The following is a 27,710-nucleotide window of genomic DNA, read 5'->3' as shown; positions in this document are numbered from 1 at the left end:
AGCGTCTCTTCTTGGTCAGAGTCAAAGAGCTAAAGGGAATAGGTATTTACATTTGCTGAGTGCTTTTTTGAAGAGAGGGTTACAGACTCCTCTTTTTTCCCCCATGAAACAGGTTTATTTAAAGGAGGTTCTTTGAATTATGAAGGGAATATCGGGGCTGATATTCCATGGTTTTCACAGACATAGCGAAAGACTGCTTTGTAATTTGTCAGTGTATCATCAGTGGGCCCAGTGGTCTGGTAGAGAGAGAGAGAGAGTACCTGACGTCTAGTCTGACGTTGAAAAGGACGTGAATAAGAATTCATGGCACATTTCCCATTGCACTACAAAATGATACACAAACAAATTTGAATCATAAAGTGTTTGTATTGCTTTCACATTGCTAGGCATGCACTAGCCTGTAAGGCATAATATCTGTATTTTACTGAATATTATGTTCCTTTGAAAGGTCAGTGACCCACACACTAAGCTTGAAGTGCACAGAACACAATAAGAGTATAAAAAATGTATCTCACAACCTCCTTTATACAACAAAGCTTCTTAAAAACTAATATCTGAAAGGCTTTAACACCGGCTTAAACACCTTTCTGAAAATTAATGTTAATTTCCAAATGAAACTGAACATGACACGAGTCTCTGACATTAGCTGACTGGATTCTCTGTGAGTGATATACTGTAATTGCTCTGACAAAAAGCCCACTGTTGTTGGACCTCTGTTTCAAATATGATTAGTGTTCCGGGCCCTTGACCTCTCAAAAACTCAAACAACATGGACATATGTTCACTCCTCTAGTAATGTTAAATGAGGTTACAAAGACTATCCAGGTGTTCTGCATTATTGATAAAGCACTAAGTCAGGAGAGATGAGTAAGCCATGTATATTCAATTTCTGGAATCTCAAAACTGTGAATCGATCCATTTGCTCTTGGTCAGGGAATCATGCCCTTGGTTCCATTCTCATGTGGCCAAAGGCCCATAGATGGTCTAGTTTGAATCCATAAGATAGTGTGTAGCACATATCAAAGCAGATGTAGAGTACATGTGGAGTGATAAAAATTTGAACTGGTGTTATCTTTCTCCCAGGGATCTGTTTTTATTCCCCCATTGCTTCTGACCTTAAAGCAGCATATAAATACTAAGTGTCCTTTTCCAGGCTGGAGGTAGAGCATTAGACTTTTCTCCTCGTTGTAAGTGCTGGTTGATGTTTCATAGTTATAAACAGTTCATACTGCACTGACGGTGCAGAGGGGCGAGTTGAAATATTCATACTCAAATTAATGCATAGACAGGTCCTATGGGTCTCGCTTTCTTATAAAGAGCTAAAGATAACTTCCGACATGCTGTTTGATGATAAGTGACATCTGGATGTAATCTCAGTTTGACTTCACTGTGTGCGCCAAGTCTGACTTTGAGTAGATCAAATGAACTGTTGTCTCGAAACGTAATACATGAAACCACAGACTTGGCTGGCATGACAAAAGTATCATCTGTACTATTCACTGACTTTCTATCATCACAACTGAAAATCCTTTAGGGAAAGATTGCAAAATTAATTATCATTACTTAGACCTCATTAATTTAAAAAGAGCATCTTGAGCCTGTAATTGGGTCCAAGAGGGAGTGCAACTTTATAAATTAGCAAGATTATGAAGTACTCTCTGCACAGTGTAAGACTCCATAATATTTCAAGCTGCCATCAACAATGGTCTTCCAGTGAGCACTGAAAAGCTGATTGCACAGGTTTACTTGAAGTCCATCTGCGTCAGAGAAGATAACCAACTTATGTCTGTGGCGCCTAAAAATAGCTAATTGAAAATATATTTGCCTGCTGCACAAAAAGCCTCGAAGTGGCAAAGGACATGGAATCTAGCAATTGCTTTCAAATTATCTGGCAATCTTAAATGGCCACTCTGCATCTCAATTATATCTCATCTTTCAATTATTCACGCACGTGTGTAGTCGTGTTTATTTGCATGATACCTCAACACAGGGCCATGCAGAAAAATTACACTGCTTATTGAGTTTGCAATGAGCCATTTCCTCAAGATCCATTACCGGCCCGGATGCCCACCCAAGCTTGCATAATCTCTGTTGGCTGCCCATGGGAGTACATGCCATTTCAGACATTCCGCTGCAGAGTAATCCGAGCATTACACTCGGAGAACACGTCCTATAGGCATATTAGTGTTTTCTAAACCCTGGCACAGTTCTGTCAGCTCGGAAGGGTGCAGGTGGAGTGGCTTAATCTTGGCACGACACAATGCATGCCAATCTCCTGCATGACAGTCCCCAGTTGCAGGAGTCCTATGTTATTGCAGAGCAACGGAAAATACCATTCTAACACCCTGAGGAACAAACAACGACCTCCAAAGTCTGCTCTGCACGATGGCTGTCCACTACGGCTTCTGAGGGTGTCACTTGGCTTTCCTGGATTGGTTGCGCCCTGCACCTCATCACCACCACCAAGCACCATCTCATCATCATACAGACTGCGCCTGTGGTAGAATATCCTGTCTCCAAAGTGTCATGTCACTTGAACTATACTCTTTTAAACGTCCTCTCTATAATAGGTATAATATTTTGAGTCATTTCAATTCAATATATATATTTTTTTCCTTTTTTTTCTAATTTTTATGTCATTTAGTTTAATATTATTTTTCTGTTAGGAGAATTGAATTTGGATTTTTGATGTAGTGAAGCGACCTTGGGTGTCTTGAAAGGTGCTTTTAGATAGAATGTAATCTTCTTCTTCATCTTCTTCATTTTTTCTTCTTCTTCTTCTTCTTCTTATTATTATTATCGCTGATGCACCGCAGGATGGTCAGATAGTGTTTTAGTGTTATAGTGTAGTGTTGTAGTTTTTTCTGTCCGCGATTATTGGTCGACAGTATCATATACTTAGACTTAGAGTTATACTAAGATCAGGTACTAAGAAGTGGGGTAGCTTCAAAGCACTTTGGGGGAAATAGGTTGAATACAGTTTCAGTAAAAAAATAGGAAATGTTTTAATGGCAAGTTGACTTCAAGGAGAGACATGACTCCGGCTTATTACGGCTTATTTGTGGAATAGTCCCACCTAGTGAATAATGTTTAATACAAATCTAGAACTTCACTAGCCAATATCTTGTGATGTAAGGGTTCAAAGTTCACGAAATGTAACATGCTGCATCACTATTACAATGAATGCATGCTAAATTTCATGACGTTTCCTTAATAGGCAGCACTGCAACTGACTGTCAACTCAAAAACTGTTTTGCCAAAACTTAAGATTTGTTTTTATGGCAGGTTGGCCTTACCACAGGTGCATTACCGTAGCTTATTATGGCTAATATCTGGAGTAGCGCCACCTAGTAAATATTGTTCAATGCAAAAATCTACCTCACCAGCCAATATCTTGTGATGTAAAGGTTCAAAGTTCACAGAATTAAACACAATTGTACACAAATTCACCAAATTTCCAATTGTTTTTCAATAGGGAGTTCTTCAACTGACAAATTTAAATATCTTAAGAATGGCTTAATTGAAATTTGGTATGCTTGTACATTCGGTGCATGCCAGATTTATTTACATTTTGGCCACAACGGGCACTGCAACTGACACATTTCAATATTTCAATAATTTCAATATAATAGATTCATACAGCACCAAAATGATAGAATTGTCTCAAGGTGCTTTACAGAGCCCAGAGCCTGAACCCCCAGATAGAAAGATCAAATCTCAGCAACTCTTAGATGACACAAAATTGGTATAAGGACGCAGCACTGTATATTTTAAAAACACTGGAGAAGCAGGTCATAGTTTAACACTATAAGTCTTTCCCTTTCCCTTGTCTCTCTCTCTCTCTCTGAATGTTAATAGGCCTGATGGCACAGTTGATAGTGAACTGGGGCATACTAACCTTTACCCTTTCACTACAATAGAGAAATTGGGGCCACAAATTGTTTCTTTTTTCCATGGAAACTCCATCGTGTGTGACTGCTCTGTGACAGCCTTTGAGGGCCCTCATGCAAATGCAGACCCATTCCCTGGATCCGTCTCCTCCATGCCGTTTGCACACATCTTAAAACGATAGCATCTCAGTGGTACCAGTTCACCAGTTGCTTTGCATTTCGATAACATGCTATCCTCTTTTTTTTTTTGAGAGAGAGCACAAAACAGGAAAAAAACCCCACAGAGAATCCACTTTATTTCCTGTCTGTACCCTCTCTGTAGTGATGGTATTGCTTCATGGTGTACGCATTTCATAAACTTATCCGGATTTAATTTGTCAGGGGTGGCACTGTTCTGGGTCTTGGGTGATTGATATTCTTTTCATCCCTGAGTAAATGGTGTGTTCTAGGACTGGATCCAATCTTTAGGGAATGGCTTTGGGGAAATAAATCATTTGTGATACGCAAACTAGACCAGGGTGCTACCTTTCAGTATATTTGACAAAAAGGGAAGTTATTTTTTGCCCATGATTTGGGACACATTGTTACAGACTTTTGAGTGACATTTCAGGGAATTGAGGTCAACAAGGGACTGGGCCGAGTTTTCTTGTGAATAAATAGCAGCTCTCAGTGGAGCCAAGCCGCTGTCAATAAGGTGATGACTACCTAAGCGAGGTTTTGAATCCTTTACATTAGCACATCAAGTAAATCACCTCTTCGTTTCATATCACTGGTAATGAAAGAGTCCTCTTGTAGGAACTTGTCCCCTATGCTTTTTTTAAAGGATGACTGCTGAAAGTTGGAGCTTTGGCATGGCAATTTTGGGTGGAAATGATGATGGCTTGGACATGAGTGAAGCAGTGAGGCTGATGGGAGTGTAGATTATTCCAGAGCGCAGCAGTCACCCTGCGGGCCATTTTCAGCATGGCAAACATGGTTAGGCCAACTGGAGAGGACAGGGTATAGGAAGCAGGCCAAACATCCCATAAGGTGATTAGAGTCCACAGCATACCCCCCGCATGTCGGCATGCCACACTCCCTCATACATGCCCACAGTCAGTGGGTGCACTGAGGAGAAACTGAGGCAGTGTATCAGCCCAGAAGTATCAACTGTGTGGTGCATTTCATGTCATTCATTGTGACTCTTTATCCCTATTCTTTATCACACAACCCATCGTGAACGTTGTCAAGTTACAAATGTGAAGTAACCAAACCAAGGTTTGCTTGATTGCTGCCAGGATTTGATTTTACAGGGGCAATGTTGCTGTTTAACCAGAGCATGGACATCAAGCTATAAAGTCATCCAGTCATCTCAGACAAGTTAATTAAATCAATTAATTGAAATAATTGCTCACTCTGACATCTTCTGTAAAATTAGCCTCACATAAAAAAACATACCCATTGTACAAGTTATCCTTCACTGCAGCAATCTATTGTTACATCTGATCAGGACAATAGAGATAACTGGTTGGCATTTGATGTGTCACATGCGTGGCGTGTCTGATCGCTGCGCAACCCAGCAGGGTCTCAAGCAGCGGGGCTGTGTGATGTGCCATCTGTGGAACTTGGGAGACTATGAAGAAATGCATCAACTGTTCAAAAATAACAAACATCACAATTCATTATGTGGGATATTGTTTTGCTTCACACATTTTATATTTTAATAATATGATGTGTTGCTGGCGTCTGGATGCATTTTTCAACTTGATGATTTTTTAACCCTGATTCACACATCCAAAGGTATTTTTTGTGACTTCTTGGTGCAGCATGTGGCATTCTCTAAGTGAGGCCTTTTTCAACAGCAATAGGACATAAATGTTGAAACCTGAAAGACGATTGCCTTATCCACCCTATTGGCAGACATTTCATCATGGCAATGAGCTTCTGACAAGCCTTTGGAGATTATTATACTGTATGGTGCTATGCGGGTCCTGTCATGTTAAAAGCATGAGTCAGTGCTTCTATGACTACACCAGTAAGATCAGCCAGTGAATCTATGACAACACCAGTAAGACCAGCCAGTGCATCTATGACAATACCAGTAAGACCAGCCAATGCATCTATCACAACACCAGTAAGACCAGCCAGTGCATCTATGACAATACCAGTAAGACCAAATTGCTTATCAACTAAAGATAAACTGATAGAGATGATCTTCAGGATAGGTCTTTTGCAGATTTAAAATAAGTCTGGATGGCCACAAACTTTGTAGCTGATTTGCACCAGATCAGGGCCAGATCAGGGCCAGATGCGACCCAGAGTCAACGCCTGTCCTGGAAGTGTGTAATTGTGCTCTGCTGCATGGAATGGGGAAATCTCAAGTGTCTCGCCGGGCAATTTCCCCCTGCTATCTGTAGATTTATTTGAAACAGATGAACATCAGTTGCCATTACACCTTGTGAAATGGACTGGAAGAGTTTCCTTCACCTTAGCCCTTCCACTTACCGCCTTAGTATAACATATTGTCTCCTCTTCTCATCTGACAAACTGTCTGTGAAGCACAGCCCCCCCTCTCTCTGTCTTTCTCTTTCTCTGTCTTTCTCACCAACTCTCTCTCTCTTGTCTCACTTCCTCCTCCGGTGTTTTGAGAGAAGAAAATACAAACATCTGTTATGAGAACCTAACAGTTTATCACTTCACGCTCGGCCCACTTCATTGCTTGTGTATGTGTGTTCCACTAGAGCTGTGTGTTTTCTCAACAATCCGTCCATCCAGATCTCAAACGCAAAAACGTGCAGCTGGGGCGCATCCCCCCGCGGCCTGGGCGTAATATCAGAGGCAGGGGGCTGTCCTCCGTGGCGGGTGCCATCTCCGGCATGGGCCCCTTGTCTCTGGCTTCTTTCCATCTGCATTCATCTGACGCAGTCTCATTACAGGGTTCTGACAGGCCCTGTCATAGCCCTGCCAGAACACGCAGCCAGAGAGAATAAGCGCTGAGTGTCTGCTCAGGGTGACCTTGAGGATAAACATAAATAATCACAAGCACACACGCACACACATGTGCCCACTCTCACCCGCACACACCCATACACACATACTCTTACACTCTCTTACACACGTACTCTTACAGGCCCATGCATGCCAAATCACACATACATTCAAGCGCACACACAGACACAGTGCATCAGTGATGCTTTGGTGCCAGGGATGTGGAGTATTTACTCTGTTGCTGGAGAGCTTTGTACTTTACTTACCCTTAACTGCAACCAAAACACTAAAAAATATCTCCAGTGAGATGTGGCAGCAGAACCTAGTGGCTTTCAGGAGTCATGCTTCAGTAGACTCACACAGAATTATGATGCCCACCTGTTGGTGCTCTTTGAGATCTTGTAAAGTATGTGAAAGCAGAGGGTTCATGAGTTCAAAGCAAGGTTAAGTGCTTTTTTCTCAGACAGAAAGGGCTTGTTGCATGTGCCCTTCTATTGTACAGCAGGCTCCCTGGCAGGTCTCTCTCTCTTTTTCTCTCTTCTTTCTCTCTCTCTCTTTCTCTCTGTCTTTCTATCTCTCTCTTTCTTTTTACCACCAACCCACAAAGACACTGTTCAGGGCAGACTGCAGATGCGTGCTGGAAGCAAATTTCTCTGGGGAGCCAGGAGTTTGGATGCTTTTATGCACTGTGGAGGAAATGGACTCAACCCAGGGGACCTCCCTGCCCCTCAAGCCGAACGCAGTGTTCAGTTGAGCTGCCCATACAAACACACAGACACACAGACACACACACACACACACACACACACACACACACACACACACACACACACACATAACAGACACGAGTAATTACTTGAATGCACACCCCACAGCACACACTTTGTAATCACTGAGGGGTCAGGTGTAAGCGGTGACAGGAATGACAAATTAAGAACACCAAATATTTTACGATGGCCTGGTGCCTGTGTGTGTGTGTGTGTGTTTGTGTGTGTGTGTGTGTGTGTGTGTGTGTGTGTGTGTGTTTGTGTGTGTGTGTGTGTGTGTGTGTGTGTGTGTGTGTGTGTGTGTGTGTGTGTGTGTGTACCTCATGGTGTTTTGGGGTGTGTGGATGCAAGCATGTGTTACCATGTTCATGACAGAGAATATACAATCTAGTGTGAATATATGGGGCACCAAGTCTAACATAGCTTATTTCGTGTACAGAGTGCATTCGGTGCCTCGACAGGCGTTCATTTATTACAAGACCATTACTTTTTTCTCTCAAAATGAGTTTACAAAATGAGTCTACAAAGTCAAAGGTGCATTCAGCCCTTTTGTCTACAAAATGAAGAGCGTAACGGTCAATTCAGCGCAACATGAATCATTTGGTTTGTTTTCTGTGCACGGAAAATGTGCTCTCTTCAAAATTTCACGGACACAATGCTGACACATTTGTGTTTTCTTGTACAAAAGGCTTTACGATGTTACACAGTTATGTTATAAATGAATGCCTGTCGTAGCACAGAATGCTTTCTGTATACGAAATAAGGTCCGTTACACTTGGCACCCCATATAAATATGGCGTATCTGCCTGTGCGTATGGTCGTGTGCCTGTGTTGCAGCATGTGTTGGTGCATATGGGGCGAATGTGAGTGAAAGACACACATAAAGAGAGATAGTCACTGCAAGGTTTTATGTATGCATGTGCTGAGTGGAGTGTTTGTGCATCTGTGTGTATGTGTGTGTATGTGCGTGTGTGTGTGTGTGTGTGTGTGTGTATGTGTGCCTGTTGTCAATCACAGGGTATATCTGTGCATCCAAGGGTCTCTGGGGAATACTTTGTTACTGTCAAATTGAGTCCTGGTGGCTAAAGCAGCAGCCTTGAATGGTAATGTGGAGAAGAGATGTGTAATTGCCACACAACTACTCGCAGTACAAAAAAACAAAACCTTGCATGTGACCAACTCAAAGCAAGCTCTCTCTGCTCCATAAGCTTCAGTAAAGATCCAGTCAAAGATGTTGATAATTATGGCAGTACCGTGCTCTTGCATGGTCTTTCACTTGGTTGCTGTCGCTTTACTCCTCACTGTCAAGGTCTGTTAAGTCCTGAACCTCCTTTCACACACACACACACACACACACACACACACACACACACACACACACACACACACACACACACACACACACACACACACACACACACACACACACACACACACACACACACACACACACACACACACACACACACGCACACACACACAGACTGATTAACTCATATACTCACTGATACAAATATTAGAAATCACAAACATATCCACACCTACATGCATAATGTACATAACAAAGATGCATGTCTTCATATAAGCAGGATAGTTCTTCCTTACCTGAGCTCACCAAATGTGTTTCTCTGTAGGTGTCACCCCTGTGAGTGAGAAATATTACTCAGTTCAAAATTGCAAATATCATATTCTATCTCCCCACAGTAACATGAAAAAAGATCATGCTGGTTGTTGTTGACAGCTTGCAATAACCAGCGGATCAGCCGATACAATGTTGTACCGTTGGTTATGTATGAATATTTCCAATGAAGGAAAACACACAGTTTCACTAAGCCTTGAAATTGCTCTCCCTCTAGCTAGCTAATTAGGCAGCAATGGCTTACTTATTGGGGCCTGACACATAAGCTGTAATATATGGGCTATTTCCCACTGTGCTATGACTGCACTGTTATAAGAAAATGAGCATTTATTGGTCCCATAAGACTTCTGCTGCTATGCATTTATCTGAAGGCTGCTGTATGCCTCCCTACTGTAAATCTCACCAATTGCACATCTGCCGTATGCTCTGGTGCAAGGCAATATCTTCTGGAAGACACATAACCATGTTTCTGCCTGTGGACAAGCTTGTGTGTGTGCATGTGGACATGTGTGTATGCGTATGAGTGCCTGAGGGAGAGTAGAACTGTGTGTATGTGTGTGTGTGTGTTTCAACCACAGCACAGTAGCAATCTGTACCAGTGGCCTTTCTGTGTTGTTTCTTTTAATCTCTCAATTCCTGGGTCCAACCATCCAATATGGCCAATCTTCTCAGGAACACAGAGGCCTCGCAAGGTCACGGGAGACTGCTGCAGCGCAACAGTGCAGGAAACAGGGGAGGACTGGCAGCCTGTCATGTCTGCCAGGTGTGATGACATGCACCCCCCTCAAAGGGCCACTAGAGGGGAGAGGGAGCGAGGGAGGGAAGGAAGGAAAGGAGGGGGGAACAGAACTCAATAACACACTGGCATAACATCAACCAGGCGCCCCTGCTGCGTAAGGGTCTGTGCCCAGTCAGTCCACCGGTCAACAGGCAGGCGTGCGCCGTATGCAGATGAGCTGCGGAACAAGGGCAGGGTCCCTCAAGGTGCTCTCACTGCTCCAGGAGACAGTAATTACACGCCGAAGGGCAGGATGCTGACTTTCACGTCAGTTCAGTTTTGATTAGAACGGTGGACTCACACTAAACACGCATGCATAATCACAGTGGGACTCCTCAAGTTCCTCTGAGTCATGATCCACTTCCTTCCTTCCCGTTGTTTCTCTCTGTCGTTCTCTCTTTCATGGGTTTATTTGTTTCAAAGCCTCTTTATCTCACTGTCTCTTTGCATTTCATCACACAAATGCATGCACAGTTAGCTGAGGATGGAGTAAAGCTTACATTGCACTCTGGAGGATGGACTCCTTAGCAACCAACCATTTAATGGAAGTCAGTGGTTGAAATAGAAATTATGATAGAAAGCAATAAGAGCATTGTAACAACCAAACACGTGGTGCTCAAGTTAAATTAAGTTAGAAATCCACCTTGAGCAACTGAAACTTAAAGTAATTGTGATTGTGTGCAGCCTATATATCTGCTGAGGTATTACAGATTACAACCCCATGTAAATTCATGTGAAAAAGAATACTATGACACTATGGTTTATGCAGATGAACAGCTGTGAAGAGTTTTATTTAGAAATGTACGTGGGTCCTGGACAAAAGTCATGGGTTTCCGGTTTTGAAAGCCTCCAGGTACTTGACCAATTAGCAGCCATTGTAAGAGTGTCAGAGTCAGAAGGTTTTTCATTTACATTTAAAAGCAGAAACACACCACAATTATAGTAATTGACAGTTACCTACTGAACTGGCAAATGGAAATTAAGTTATACAAGCCCAGGTTCCTTTCTGTGCTAAATATATGCTATTGGTTGTAACCACCAGAGGCAGAAACCACTGGAGAATAACTACAAGGAGAAAAACACACGCAACTGTGCACACCACACACACCCACACTCGCACTAACACACACACACACACACACACACGCACGCACACGTGTGGTCAAAATTACTTACAGACAACTGGAGTGGTACTGCAGATTTATTAACGATATCGGGAGCATTGATACAAGCAATCCATGTTCATGAAATGTCCCACAACAATGCCCATCAGTCTCTGGGCAAACTGAGCTCTTATACCTAAAACCCCTCCCTCGGACTAATACACTGTGGCCACCTTGTCCTCCACTATAGATAAGACTATTGACATAGGATCCCCTTACCCCAAGTCTTGACTAACTCTCTCAGCTCATCAAACCTTACCCAACAGGTCAAACAGAATACATGGCCACACTAAGTTACCAATTCAATTTATGTTATCCTATGGAATCCTATACTAACCTACTTAATTAAATGTGAAACATGTATTTTTTATCCCACACACGCACGCGCACGCACGCACACGCACGCACACGCACGCACACACACACACACACACACACACGCACGCACACGCACACTGGCCCTAAATGCACAAGTTCACTAAAGCTCAGGACATGAAAGAACAACAGGCCATTATGGTCTGTGCAAAGTTCTGCGTGGTAGCACATGGAGCTGCAGTCCGGCTTGAAGTCATGCTATCCCCCTCACCTTTTCAAATATTTATGACCCTGAGATGTGCTCTTAGAACAGTCAGACAACTATATGTTACCCTAGCTAAGGAAGGCATCTTGTGTGTGGTTCAAGCAACACTATGAGGTAGTGTTAGTATTGTTACGTGCACGGCTCAGAACGCATGAAGCATTAAGGGGAGGCCACGCAGAATTTAAGATAATAATAACATAAGTTATTTATTAATGATTACAGGTCTATATTTATCTAATATTTATATGCAAACGTGTGGTGAATGTCAGTGTCATGAATAGAAACCAAAAATGTAATGTTCAGTCAGTTCAAGGGTAATATAAAACAAACAATGGCGATAATCCAAAATCCAACGACAACGATCCAAAACCAACTATCCAAAACCAACGAGTACTCCAAATCCAATCTCTATCAACAACCAACGATAACCAAATGCCGGGAATCCAAAGCTCTCCCGTCTGCTGGCTGATCAGGGCTTTTGTAGCCCATCCAATCAAGGATACACCTGTTTCCAATCACCTGTTGTAAAGACAGGCATGCAAATATCATGGGGCAGGGCCTAGACCCGCTAGGGTCGTAACAGTATCATCTTTAAATTAATTTGTTAGTATATTGTCATTAGAAGGTCAGATAAACACACTTGGCGTACCCACTGGCTGCCCAGGCTATGCACTATGTATTAATGTGGTTTGGGACAAAACACCCTCCAAAACATGTAAGAAAAGCTTTTAAAGCAGAACATTGCCAACTAAATTGTATCGCCAAAAGTCACCAGTTAGCATGCTAGCAAGCTTTAGCAGTGGTGTTTGCAAGGGTTTTACAGGCCTTTAAAGTGGTAAGCCCGCTAGTGTTAAACTCCATACAGTTACTTTTATAAGCACATTTTTATATAGAGCCTGTCAGATCACTTACCTGCAGGAAGTGTAATTTCACTCTGCATCTTCAATTAATTTTCTACAGAAAGTTATCATTCCGCCTGTGCTGTGTGCTCACAGGCACTGAAGTTATTTTGGTTGAGCAGTGTGTTTTCTAAGAGATCAAAGGATAATCTGGATGTGTTTTATATAATTAAGAGTGCACATTAAAGAAAATAAACCCGTGTGTTTTCCTTGCGCGGGTCCCACTGGTGCGCTGGGTGCTCCATAATTAATGCTGTGCAAACACGGCCCGCTGTAAAGCACTCAGACAAAGCCACAGAGGATTCCACCTCGTTTCTCAACGCATCCAACGAAACCCTCTAGCTCCACTGCAAACTGGTATAAACCACAGGACTTGACTGGGTATTATAGTAATACTTGAACTGGGAGGGTGGGGGTGGTAATCAATCTTTTGTGTTTCCCTCCCTCATTTTCTTTTTTTAGTCCGGGCTAAAAATGTAATTGCTCCCCAACAAGTTTGTCGTCCCATTAACCTTATGCGGTCTCCCATGAGAGTAAACTGTCTGGCATGATTGTTAATTTATTAATTCATAAATTATCGATTTAAATCCTCCTGGCTCTGTGTCTGTGCACCGGAGGAAGGACGAGGAGGGTGACAACCCTACCCGGGGCCCAGTGAACCGACAATGCTCCTGACATAAAACTCCCTCAGTCATGGAAGGCTTCGCCACAGATCACCCTCTCATTTTTCTACCTCTTTCTGTGTTATGGAAAGCGAATGGCACTGAGGGCAGTTCTACATCAGTGAAGGGACGCATATAAGGTCTGATTAACTGGGTGTTATGACTGGCACCTTTGTATTGACTACAGTTTAAAAGCCTTTACATAAAGAGAGGAGACGTCACTTAAAGTATCAATCTCACCCTGTGCATTCTCACCCAGATCTAACACCTTTGGAAAGTCACAGAAAAAAAAACTCTTTTCACAAGAAACCATTTAAGGTTATACCACAAAAAAAGCTCACAAACCAGGGCCAATCAATGATCATGCTCCCAGTGCTCTAAGCCCCTGACATTCTGAACCTCAGGATGTTTTTTGGCTCTGGATGGAGAAGTGTTCATTTAAAAGCATACCCATAGTGCAAAGAAATCTCCTCAATGCAAGCAACAGGCGGCAGCACAACAGTGTCTACAGCAGCACAAAGGAACACACCAGTAGAAATGTCAGCATACAGTGCCCACGCTGCTGTGATGCTGGATGCTGGGAGTTTCATGTAGACCTATTGGATGTGAGCTGTCAGGATGCCAGGTGGCTAATTCAATCGACAGGATTCTTGTGGTGTGTTTTTGTAACTGAATCTTAATGATTGACAAGATATCACACATGATGGCTATTTCTCTGTGTCTGATGGCGTACAATCCAAGCTGCTTGACTGTTATGAAGACAGCGATGAAACGGCAAATGGCATACACCAAGCTCAAATGAACTGCCTGGAAAATTAAGGATAGGCTGGATATAAGAAATATTACTCAGTTACTCAGAAGCTTTTTCGCTTTTGTCCATAGACAAAATAGAGTGGTGTGAGATATTGCGTCATGTGTGCACGAGATGGCTCTCCTTTCATCCTGCTGTGACTCGTCTCCTAGAAACCTGGCTTGCTCTTACCTCATATTTTAGGTGCCTAGGGGAAAACTGTCTGATTCTGAGGAGAATGTTTGAGGATGAAGTAAAAACTGAAACTGCTGATATTTACCTGTGCTTTTTATGTGTGTTTTCGATCAACTTGTTAAGAAGCTAGAGTTAACAGATTTGCCCTCAGCATGCCAGGTTCAAATGCTTTTGTAGAGAGGATCTTCTCACTGATGACTTATAAATGGTCAGATTCAAAAAACAGATGCAGCACAATGCTGATCAGGTTAGGACAATGGTTGGTTAAGGTTAAGTTTTTCAGTGTCTGTGGCATATGGTTATAGTCTAATGCTATTTCTAGAAAACAACATGAAATTTGAGAGAAACTTGTAATAATTGTCTTGACTATTACTATAACCAATACATCCAATCAAGTACAGTAGTGATTTGCCAAAATGACACTGAAATTAGTAGGTTTATGGTGGCTAATGAAACCTTGCGACTACCATTATTGTCAGATTTTGGCGCACGCGCGTACCTGTCAGAAATTGTCCCTCATTTTGGGTTGAGGAAGTTGGCAACCCTAATACTCCTGCACATGCCAGATACACAGTAGATCACTGTTAATGTTATGAAGGACATTTTTAGGCACATTGTACCACTGTTTGACCTTAAGAAAGGAGAATGTTAGAAGTTAAGTACATTGTCAGCATGACGGCATGCTTCAAAGATTCTACGTGGTTGCATCTACTCAAAAAGTCAGTGTAAATCTCCATTAAATCGTATGCTTATGTGCCCTGAGGGACCAGCTGTTAATGTCCCATAAGCGTTCTTATCTGATACTATGGCTTAATTAAGGATTGCCAATTCCCTCAGGTCTCTGTGTGCAGAGCAGCTCAGCTAAGACAACCAGAGCTACATATCAATGAGAAAATGATAAAAGCCTTATGAATATTTCACCTGCTAGCATCAATCATATATCCGCTCTCCCGAGCTTATTTTACATTGCAGCTGTCATGCAAGGATGGAGATGCAAAATGTGAGTGACTGGTTCCAGACATTGAGAGATATACATTACATGATGAATGATAAAGCTACAACATAATCTGGATTGTTGCATCGTGTTTCGTTTTTTTTTAACACCACTTTAGTTTCTTTATTCCTCTGATTTCTGGCATTGCTGAAGATCTGATCTGATCCAAATGATTTCACACATGCTTTGAGAGGTCCTAAGTTTGGGCAAACTAGAGCTTTTGTGTAACATTAGCATACTGTTGTTGGAAAAGAGGAAATATGTTTAATTAGTTTGTCCAAAAAGGTTTGAATGTGCTAGGCAGAGAGAGACTAGTGGGGTTAGAATACAATGCTCATGTATAGTGATACAATCCACTGGATTTTTAAGGAATGATAACAGTAATTGCATGACTAACTGCCATTTTTCATAGATCTATAACTGAGTGAAGAATTCAGCATCAGATAGAAAAACACTTCTCTACACTCTGCCCCAAGTCATACTTAATGTCATTCATTTATTCACTGGGATGACCCAGGGCTGTATAAATAGACTTGCTTTGAATAAGGAATTTAATTTAGTCTGAGTACAATATGTTTTGGAGAAATAAAGACAATTAAGGTGATTCCACCATGTAATGATTGTAGATCTCTTTACATTTGGTCCTAACATTTGTACATTAACAGACTATGCAGCCGCACAGGTTTTAATCACACTTAGTAAAAGTCGTTACCTGCAAATTGATCGCATAGCAATAGCGTGCACTAAGAGTGACTTTGAAGGAGGCTGGAATAACTTCAACGTGTTAATTCAACTCTCATCCCACACACTGCATTACTGCTTCATTGTGTATTGTTGAAAAGACATATTTATGCATGCTGGAATACACAGCTGTTTTCCCACCAGAAATAGGCTGGAGTGTTTCTAAGCAACTCGCTGGCACATTCATAGTGTTCTGGTGGTTTCTCCACACAACTCAACAGAAGAATTTAAGGATGAGTGCCTAGAGGTTCTCAGCGCTGATGCTGAGATCATTAATAACCATTAGAAGTCCGGCTGCCACGGTTAGCTGTTGAAAGGCGGTGAAGCGTAACCATACTGTGTTACCCCCCAGGATAACTCTGTGGTCAGCATTTACAGCAACAGATAATTATGAACACTACATATCTCACATTTGTCAAAGCATTTATATGCATTAAAGATTCAAGACATCTCATTTAAAAAGGAAAAAAATCCTGATGGTACAATAACCTTTAATCCTCAATCAGTCCTCTGCAAAGGTGTAGATACCTGTCTCGACTTTTATTTGTTAAATTACATATGGGGACAAAGTAAACTGGGGGATTTTTTTGTTGTTTTTTGAATCTCTGAAATGTCGTGCGTGTGCCTTGCAAATGCTTCGTGATGAAGTGTGTTGTGCAAGCATCCAGGCATTGCTTTGGATGTCAGCGCCAATGGACTTCGAGGGGGCATCTTCACCCTGCAGTCCTGCGGGCAGAATTAGCCAAGCGTTTGGTAATTACTTGAAGGGCCATTACTCAATCTCAGTGAGTGCACCTGCAGGCCTCTCACTCAGCTAATAGATCTGCCTTAAACTACTACTCTCTCACTTCACCACCACCCCACCCCTCCGTTACACCCCCCAACACACACACACACACACACACAACCAGCAACCCCCCTCCCTGCGATGTTGTGCATTTACGCAAATAGAATCTTCCTCTGAGGCTGCCCTGCCCTTATGCGTTCAGTGTAAATCCGCTTTGGTACTTGGTAATGATCCAGAGTATCTGTGGGATGTCAGATGAAGTCAACAAAGCCCGGCAACTGTCAGCCTCACGCTTGACGCGCCACTGAGGGATGAGTGATGTCCTGTTTGGGTCCTAGAGCTGTCCTGTTTTTTTTTTACAGAGACTTCACATGCACTGCAGGCTGACTCTGCCTCACTCAGACATGTGCAGCTGCATTACATGCACTTCAGTGACTACAGATCACTTGCCTAATCCAATTTAATTTGATGATTTCATAAGTACCCTGAAACTGAGGTAGTACCAGATGTCTATGGCAGTTAAGTATGGAAGAGTATCCATCTTACCTTACCTTGAATCTTAGGTATACTCTTTTTGGGAAGATTATGACATTATTATTACAAAATCATTATTGTTTAATTAATGTAGGCCTATGTTTATGTTATATTCTCTATTCATTATTCATAGTATTAATGTCTATAGCTCAACTGGTAGAAGTAGGTTAATTAAATAAAAGGACGGAACATGTCTGCTGTTGACATCCACAGTTGCTATCTAAAATGTTCTCTCTCGGCAGAAGGCGGGACATGCGAGGTGATTGCAGCTCACAGGTGCTGCAACAAGAACAAGATAGAGGAGCGATCTCAGACGGTGAAGTGTTCCTGTCTCCCCGGAAAAGTGGCAGGCACCACACGCAACAAGCCTTCCTGCGTCGACGGTAAGTGGGACAGCGAGAAGACACTCGCACAAATGTGTCATGACAGTCTGAGTAACATTTGGAATAAAGACAACTTTTTTTTTTTTACCCAGCAAGGGACTTTATTTATTAATTTGTATCATAAGGAAAAAAAGAAAAATTGGGATATGTGCAGTATAAAGAGCGCAAAAACAAAAAAGCAGGATGGTGCTATTTCCACAGACGTAATGGCACCTTCTGGCATGAATTAATTAATATTTAAACGTGTGCCTGCCACAGTCTGATGTAATGCTTATGTGCCCATTTATATTATACAAAAATGAACAAGAACTAAGTCTCAAAAATTATTACCAGGACAATGGAGGCCTAATGAATTATTCCAGGAGGCATATTAAGGCTATGCATATATGCCAACTACCAAATCTGTGCCGCATTCCATATTATAATTTTAAAGATATGTGCGGGTTATGCTAATACAATTGATTCCAGATGCAAAAGCAGGCATATGAAGCAACATTACCCTTAGCACACTAGTCACCAGACTGTGGAGATTTGTAAAGCAGTAGGGAAACAAACTGCTTGTTATTATTACACAACCCAGTTTTCTTCCATACAACCCCAGGTCTATTTCCATATTTTGAGCTAAAGTTCAAAAAACTTAATGGAAGGTTTGGACATTATCGTGCATTGCTTGATCAATATGGCTCACACCCTGAGAATGAGGTAGGTGCTGAGGAGGATTTACCTTTTTTTTAAAACATAGTTTTGAATGGCTGCCTTGCTGGGGCACTTGGCCTACTGCAGTATCTCGTCCCAGAAAAGTCCACATCCCCGGGCCCCATATTATTAATGTTCTGTCATTTTGAGTAACGAGCCGGGGTGGGCGTATACCTCTGGGACAGCGCTACCGTGCCATCCCAACCAAAAACTACCCCACCACCACCGCAAAAAAAAATCCCCATTGCCTGCAGTTTCCCCACACAGCAGGTGTCTGAAGTAAACACTGCCCACTGAAAGTACCCAACTGTGCAGCCTAGCTTTATCGCAAAAGGGGTATTTACCAGCGCAGGCCCCTACGTGCAGGAGGGAAGCTTACACCAACAGTATTTATTCAAACAGAACCAACTAGTGTGAGCTAATGTGGCAACATGAATCCCAGACATTTTCAAATTAAAACAAACATAAAGATCGCACATATGCTAAATGTCTTTTGTTTCATTAATCATCAAATGCAACTATTACAAGCAGCAACTGTCCAGTACAGTGTGACTAACGGGTGACAATCAATACAGCACAGGGACCCAACTTGATATGATTTCAAGTAATCGACAAAGCATTTTTGTATCACACATATCAAATTGCTCATTATATGAAGGCATGTGGCTTTCAGGGCCTAACAGTTTTTTTTATATCTTCCTTCTGAGACACAGGAGCTCAATAAACTGGATTTATGTCAACAGGAGGAATTTTGCCTGAGGCATCACTGTTATTGATTTGTTATAACCTTGGATACATTTAAACATAGAAACTCACCTCACAAGTGAAACAAGGTTTGAAAAACAACATTTACAACTTTCAATCTGTAACAAACACAACTCTGGACAAATGTCCTGATGTGTTCAAAGATCCCTAATGTGGTACACTGTAATGTATTTTTTATTAGGTTTTATTTTTGGCTTTTGGTTTGGAAATGACAGATTGAAAAAAAAAACTTCTTGATTAAAGTGCCAATGTAGTGAAGATTCTGGTTGTCACTACGTATGTCACAGTGTTACAGGCCTACATCAACATTACACCATAGAATGAAAATGATCCTAAACTCACAGACAAAAATCAGAAAGGACATAGAACAAATAATAAATAATAAAAAAATATTAATGACAACATTATGTTCAGTCTCCATTCTCTCCGATGCTTTGATGGGAAAAAAGTTACTCAAGCAATGAACTGAAATATACAGGAAAATCATGTCAATTTAATCGTCACAATAGCAAAATAATAATCGCATTTGAATGCACCTGTGACATGAGCCATGGAAGTATTAAAATGCAGTCAGAGTCTCACTCCTGACTGAAGTGAATAATGGACTGCATTACGAATAATCACGAGAGCTGTCTCAGTCTGAGCCTGCCTTTATTGCAATCCATTCAGACATAATACAATTTCTAGGGTATAGTAAGAGAAACTGGGTTCTTTTCAAAAAGGTTGATGGGGTCTTTTCTTCTGACAGACTCTGGGAATGAATACCCAGTTATTGTACACTAATTGGGAGCTCCAGCTATAAGTGCAGTAATGGGAATGGCTAAAAGGACCTTCTGCTGGGACCGAACAACCCCCCCCCCCCCCCCCCCCCCCCTCTCCCCCACGCGCACACACACACACACACACACACACACACACACACACACACACACACACCTCCAGTATCACAGACTCACTCAAACTAGCTTATTTTGTGAAGCATTTTACATGATGGGAATCTGATGAATAGTTTAGTCATCAAAGACAGCATGAAATGTTGAAATCCCACACAACATCTGAAACTCACACATCTACACATGACAGTTGCATCTGTCAAACCATCATCTCTTAGGGCCAGACAACTTTGACACGTTGTAGTGAGAGTTCACGGTCTGGAGACTACTCATTTGTATGATGGCCCCTATGCACATCGAAAAACAAATGCAAACTAGACTGCACTGAACCTAGAGGCTTTCCCTCTAAGGCCCACTCCCAACTTCCTCATGTCTGTGTGCATTAAGCCAAAGATCCTCTTATTTTGACCCCCATTTTCAGGAGGTCTTCAGACTGGTTTTGAAATTTCATATGAAATGCAAAATGCTAATCTTGATTCTACCCTCATTCATTCCACAAGGAAATGTCTACGAAAATAACGAAAATTAAATTCATAACACATAATCACATAAATGCCAATTCAAAACAAGTGCATTCTTAACTTAGAATGGACTTCAAATAGTTAATTAAAAAATCCTTCCACTTGCTCTCATTATCCAAACACTGTAACCCAACAGGTTGAGGTCTGATAAGCTGAGAGGTCAGGACTGTCATGTTCTTCTTTAGAATGACAAAATGACCTGTCTTGTTGCCACACAGAGTTACCATCTGACACTCTGAGGTATGAATACGGGTGAGAACCGTTGACAATCTTAAGCTGAAATGTCCATCATCACATTTACTGAATTTTAGGATCTGAAAAATATGCTTAAGAAAATGCTTAACATTCTCTTGAACTTATGGAACTTTCGGTTTCATCCACTTGAAAGACCGTCTTATAACTGAAGCTGATGCGACAGAATGATGCTGAAGGTTATTCAGAAGGCGTTTTGCTCTCCTCTGTTCTCCCCAGATTTGTTTGCCATCTTCCTATTCACTACTGTTACACTCACTGACATAAATATGCCACCAGATTGTGTCTTAAAGCCTCCTGTCTTAATAAACAGCATTACGATTTCAGCAACAGTGTTCCTGTGAACATTGTATGAGATCTTACAAACAATGTTTTAAAAATAAAAATAAAAAAATAAAAACTGTGTTTTTTGCAATGAAAATGAATACTGCTGCACGTGAGAAAAGACAGCAAGCATGACAACACCCTTAATTTAAATCTTAACGTTTTTTCAAATAATATACAAATCTAGCATCTCATCAATACCCAAGATGAGTTGGCTCACCCTGTATGCTTCTGGCTTTCTGCTACCTTAAACAACCAGACAGTTGGATGCTGCTGCTGTGCTCTGCATGTTGAGACTGTGTGTCTGTCTGTTTGTGGTAGCCTCCATAGTCATTGGGAAGTGGTGGTGTGAGATGGAGCCTTGCTTGGAAGAGGAAGAGTGCAAGACACTTCCAGACAACTCAGGCTGGATGTGTTACTCTGGCAACAAGATCAAAACCACCAGGGTAAGATTCTCTTCTTTTACAAAATATCCTTATACTGATATTACAAAACATCAGTGCGATCACAAAGACAAGACTAATTAGCTTTGACAAATGCCATGGTCATGTCTAATTCTCTTCTGTCTTTTATTCCCCAGAACACACAGCCTTACACCTCACTGTAGCTACGGAAGCCATATTAAAACCACAGTGAGGAAAAGATTCAAGTAAGTTTGGTTTTCCAGGATTGGAAATTCACCTACGACTGTAAACATGTGGAGGAGATGTGGTGTGTAGGAAAAGCGCCAAGGTTTAAACCATGTTGTTGTTGTTTTTTCATCAGTTTCAGTTAGTTGAGGTTGATTGCACTGAACAGGGTGAACAGCTTCAGAAGATACAATTATTACATGTCAGTAAAAAGCAGGAACATTTTTTTTTCAAAAGATTTTTTTTCCTTACTTGATTCCTTGGGGTGCTTTTGAGTTAATGCATTTCAGTGTGCTCCCTCTAAGTAGCTCAAACATCTTTCTGCATTTTAGTTAAAAACAGTACCTGCTCTGAAATGCGCCGTGGATTGTGTCATTCAATAAAATATGATGCCCTCTTGGTGCCCTCTGCAGATCAGCTGGTGTGAACCCACAAATCAAGTTGGACAGTTTTTTTTTTTGGGTGGGGCGGCGGGAGGGGGGGGCCGGACACGGATTACTCCGACCATAAAGCAGTGGAGAACCTGAAACATGTACATTGCTGAGGAATGAAGAATGCGGACATGTTATCTCCGTCATTAGTAGTTTTCCTCAGATGTTGCTATGATGGTTGGTTTTGCTGCTACGCCTTCTCTCAGCAGCAACACAACAAACAGCATTGTTGGATTACAAATTCCCCTCTGCACGACACTCCGGGTCGACCCTGCAAGTTGCAGCAACCCCATCTTCAACAACTCGTTGGATTTTATTTACAGATGTTACTGATGTGACCCTCTCCCCCTTTCAGGCAGTAATGTTGGCTGCACATGTCTACCCTGCCTAGGGGAAACAAGGACTGATGAACTGTAATACTACAAAGAATTACCCCAAATTGGAAGTTGTCAGATTGGTCGTGTTACTTCTAGTTGTCTCAGCCATCTGTATATACATTACATAATTTACTGTATTGTAAGGAGACGGTAATGGAAAGAGAATGGACATATGGTCACATTTTGTAAAGGGAACGACGGAAATCTTACAGCGTGTTGTATTCATAGTTTATGTGCAAAGTGTATGAAGAAAGCTGATGTTTTACAAAAATAAATACGAACCAAGGCCTTGAAGATAGAATATCTTTTTCATAAAATTGTATTGATTGCCGTTATGAATGCATCTAATACTGCAGCTGGCAATTTTCAAAATGTTGCTCATACAAAAAAAAATGCGTCAATTGGGTTATTAAGTGCTCTTTTATACTCAAACTTAGTGGGTGTAAAGGTCCATCAAAGAAAACATCTGAAACATTTTAAAAGCCCCATTAAACCTATTATATGGAATCACGATGTAATGTATCTGTGGACAACAGTGTCTTTCTTCTGAGTTTTCATCGTCATGGCAGCTGGAAAGCCCATATGCATTCCCGGCTGGAAGTGGCACAAACTAAACTTTAATATCTCACACTAAAAAACTGTTCAGTTTAGCAACAGTTTCCATCTATGAATTCCAATTAGACAGTTTGAACAATCTGTTTGAGTGTGAAGCTGTTGTTGTACACCTGGCTGCAGGTTATGTTATGCATAGATAGTTAGATGTCCTCATATATCACAGAAACTCTTGAAATATTTTGGCCTGGTATTCATTTCATGCTACTAACAGCTTATAAAGCACTAGGTAAACTCAAACAAGACAATGTTAACCAGACTGCACACAAAGCCAACCTCTATGGAAGTTTAGTTTAGCATACTGCTAGCAGGTCACCAGTGTTCAATGGGGCGAGCTGCTAACGGATGCTACCAATCGCCTATAGGAATTTTACGTAGCAGCCATTAAGTGTCCCAGTGGTGGGCCAAAAGACAGATCCATATGTCCATGGAGAGCAACCTGAAAGACATTTATGTTTACCAACCGTTATGATTTTAATTTGTTCCTGATGACCCACATCTACGCCACACAAGGGCTAGATGTGAAATCATAATTTTGGCACTTGCAAGTTCAAAATGGTTTTATTGTACATTGTTCAGATACAATATGTAAGTGGATGTAATAACCTCTCATGAACTCCGTTCAGCATGCCATTCCATAAGGGTTTACATCCAGGTCAATTAAACTTGACAGGAAGTATCATGCACAGACTACCACCATTGTATTGTTTATTACAGAGGTACTGTATACAGAGGTATAGTTTGTAGAAATCTCTTCTTAATTTTTATCTTGATTTTTGCTTCTCATAATATACAGGTTCCAGTCACGTCAACCAAGAAACACTGATACGGCACATCCACTGCTGGTTGGACATCTTGCGTTGTGCAGGATGTAAAATACCATGACATTTGAATAGTTTGCCACAAGTTCACTTTGCAGCCTGCAGCTGTCTCACAGACTGATCTAAACTTCTGAGAAATACCACGCAGACACTGTTGTCCTAGGGCTGTAATTACCCAGATAGGTTCAGCTGAGTCGAGGAGTTACACAGACATGACAGGCAATGATGGGAGACATGATACCCAATGCAAACACGTCACTGGATGTGGGAACATAAACAGTGAAGGGCTTTTTTTCTTTTTTTTCAGGCACCTCTTGCTGTCATTTAAATTCAGTAAAAGTATTTTTTTTTGTACAGAGAGAGATGGAGAAGGAAAGAAGATACTGAGCTGTAAAATGCAGTGTCTGGCATGCAAAAGAGTAAACACACACACACACACGCTCTATCTCTTATTTCTCCCTCTCTCTCACTCTCTCTGTGTCTCTCACACGCACACATGCACACAGATACACCAGACACACATTTAAGTCCTTGAAATTCTGGACAGCATGGCAAAACTCTACCCAGAATATAGATTTATTTTAAATCAGCCCAGTGTAAAGAGGTTCCCATCTTGCCACCGGGCTGAGGTTTTGTTTACAATTGGACCATTCTTTCTCTACATGAGGCATTAATCAGTCCTCACTAGCTGACACCTCAATAATGCATGCCATGGTAATACTAATAATCCATCAACTGTAAATTAAGTGAATGTATTTGCATAAAATATGAAGCCAATTCTATTTAATACACCATTTGAAAGATACTTAGTACTGGATAATAGTTATAAATGAATGCATTACCTGAAGAAGCAATTAAGAAGCGGTTCATTCCCAGACAGTTATGAATGCAACTTTTTATGATCTTGAATCGTGAATCTTGAAGGTCTCTATTCAGTCTAGGTACAGAAAACAAGCCACTGAATATCAGCACTTGCACACAAACCTGAACACACATACAAAATTGGCTTTTTAAAAAGTATGCCGTCTAGTCGTGTGTGAGGAAAGCATCGACCCAATAAGTGGGTCTAAAATCCCAGACGGCGTGATGGCTCATTTGTTATAGTATTAGGGACACCTGTTTATTACAGGCTCCTTTTACCATCTTGCTGATGAGGCCATTAGGGACGGTCAAGGTGCAGCTGGTGAGAAAAATACAACAGGGATCTGTTAAAACATCACAGGAAACCAAACGGCTCATTCCCCTTCACTTCCATCTGAGTGCATCCAAAGCTTCATGATAAATGTGGCTTCACTGTACCCATTTCCGTCTGGAATTGTTCCCATATCGGGCTGATGATACTGATAGCCAATGAATGCTGAGACGCATTACGTTAAAAGTGATCAGCTTGGAGTTCACATCACAAAGGTTGAGATCATAGAAACACTAAATAGAGCTAGATGGAGCTAGATGGAGACATCTCAATCTCAATCAAATCACGAGGAGGATTCCCTCAACAAAGTACATCTACTCAATTTCAATAATCTAATCTATGGAACAAATGATGAAACTAATTCAATAAGTCTTTTCATCATCTAATTTTCTTAACAACAGCATATGGATGTAATCAGATTTTAAAAGAAAGGGCATCCTCTTGGTCATTTCAGATCATAATCTTAGCAAATGTTAACACAGGGATACATAGTCTTACTGTCACCAGTGGTCTTGGCCAGGATGGGAGGATACAGGGGGACAATATCTGGTGCGTACCTCATAACCATGATGCTACACCCAAAAAGATCTGAAAATGAAACGTTTTACCACAGGTTTGTGTTCCATGTCTAGGCCAGGCCTGTCTGTCAAAGGCATTCTTTTTATAGCACTTTTTTGCCATTTCAAAAGCACACAACAAAAAAACGCCTTTGTATTTTTTTTAAAGACGCCACCAGGTCCAGCTGCCGGACGCTCTGACACAAACAGTCCTGCGTAGACACACAACACCATTAAATAGCACTGTTTAAGCATTCCTCCGTCTCCCCTGGGGGACCGCACGTCTCACACCACTGTGTAGTGCCATGACAAACTGCCTGACAGTAACCTGCCCAGACTTCTGTCATGATGCAAGTGAGGCAACGCAGGAGCTGAGAGGGACCCAGGGGAAACGCAGCCAACAGTTATTTTCCTCCCTCTCTCGCTCCCTGTCCCTGTCTCTCTGTCTCTCGTTTTCCTTCTCCCTCTCTACAATATGTATCATCTCAACAGGGCAGAATGGGCCGTGGCTCGATGCCTTATGCATGTCTCCTGAGAGCGCTGAGAGTGCCGTTTGCAGCCACACTCCACTCACCTGGGCTCTCTCTAATGATCCCTTCCATTAGTGGGGTGCATATTGAGTGGGCACAATGCAGTCGCCATGGGTGAGGGAGGAACACGTTTCCATCAAGGGCTAAGGTAATTTGGGACCTTATTACCATGAACGAAGGCTGAAGAAAAGTTTCTGCTGCCACTGAATGTGCCACTCATTTTCTTTTTTCATCGACATTCCACCAGTCTCGGCTGAGTAAGCACTTGCAAAGCTAACCTGTGATGAGAGTTTATTTGGAGTCAGGAAACCTGAAATTGCTTACACTGACAGGCCGACTCTGGCCTGATGACATGCGGAGATGGTTTTTCTAAGCTTCATCATTCTTCAATAAGTAGCATTCCCAGTCCTTTCCACATCAGAATTTCCACACATTTCCACGTCCTTACAATTGTCTGTGTGCCTTAAGATATTCAGAACACTAAACCATGCTAAAAGAGTTGTTAGGGAATCTTTAGGAATAAGTCATGCGAAGTCAGCCTGAATTCTTATCCTGTTGCCTGCAGCCAGAACATCAAGATGTTACCCCTCTCCCCCAGAACAGATAGTATCTATGTGTCTGAATAGCATCTGTGTACGTCAGGCAGTGCTTCATTCCGCAAAAAATCCTCTGTCTTATTTGGTAATAAATGTACACAGGAATAGTTAGGTAGAACAGAATAAGATTGCTCGGTCCACAAAACCATTATAAAAAAATAAAATAGCAATACCCTTACTGATGCAGACACCCAGTGGGGGGATAGCGAATCAAGAGTCAGTCCTCGGAGGTCAAGGAGGGGACACTGAGAGGTAAGATGACTCGACCATCCAGTCTGGATAATTGACATTGACAACACATCTTTGCAAACAACTCTTTGCTGGACCTCATCCAGCGAGTCGAGTGAGTGCTGCGTTTGCTCTGTTATCTCAGCAAACAGGCCCTGACATCATTACAAAGTCTTAACACATCGCAAGACCAAGGCCTGCCAGAGCTCCCCGCTGGAAGAGGAGGAATTTCAAAGTCAAGGTAATTCTGGGGCAAAATGAAGTCTAATTAAATTGACACCAGGTAACTTCAGTGAAAAAATTGAAATCCTCTGGTTTTCCAACTCCATTATTCATGATGAGGGCCGTGGTGTCATGGCTTGACTTGGATTGATCAGAAGTGATAGAAAATGATCAGAAAAGCTCAGCCTTTGTCCTTAGTTTTCACAGAACAAATATTTAAATTGAAATAGGTGAGCAGCAGTCATTTACAAGTGTATACTTTATGAGGCTACATCTGTGTGTGTGTGTGTGTGTG

The 27,710-nt window shown here is 41.7% G+C and overlaps 1 protein-coding gene across 1 annotated transcript in view; it reads left to right on the top strand.

Moving 5' to 3' along the window:
• tafa1a (TAFA chemokine like family member 1a) overlaps positions 1-21,827 on the top strand; it is a gene marked incomplete at both ends in the record, with an annotated part of 38,205 nt that extends 16,378 nt beyond the window's left edge. The window contains 3 exons of the mRNA XM_080854617.1: positions 17,629-17,769; positions 21,542-21,666; positions 21,801-21,827. Of these exons, the coding sequence (XP_080710743.1) occupies positions 17,629-17,769; positions 21,542-21,666; positions 21,801-21,827 (293 nt within the window). The remainder of the gene's footprint in view (positions 1-17,628; positions 17,770-21,541; positions 21,667-21,800) is intronic.
• Between the last annotated feature and the right edge of the window lie 5,883 nt (positions 21,828-27,710).

Source organism: Sprattus sprattus (genome assembly GCF_963457725.1).
Source record: "Sprattus sprattus genome assembly, chromosome: 16".
Taxonomy (NCBI): Eukaryota; Metazoa; Chordata; class Actinopteri; order Clupeiformes; family Clupeidae; genus Sprattus; species Sprattus sprattus.
The sequence above is the reverse complement of the archived record's forward strand: the minus strand, read 5'-3'. Positions and strand labels throughout refer to the sequence as shown.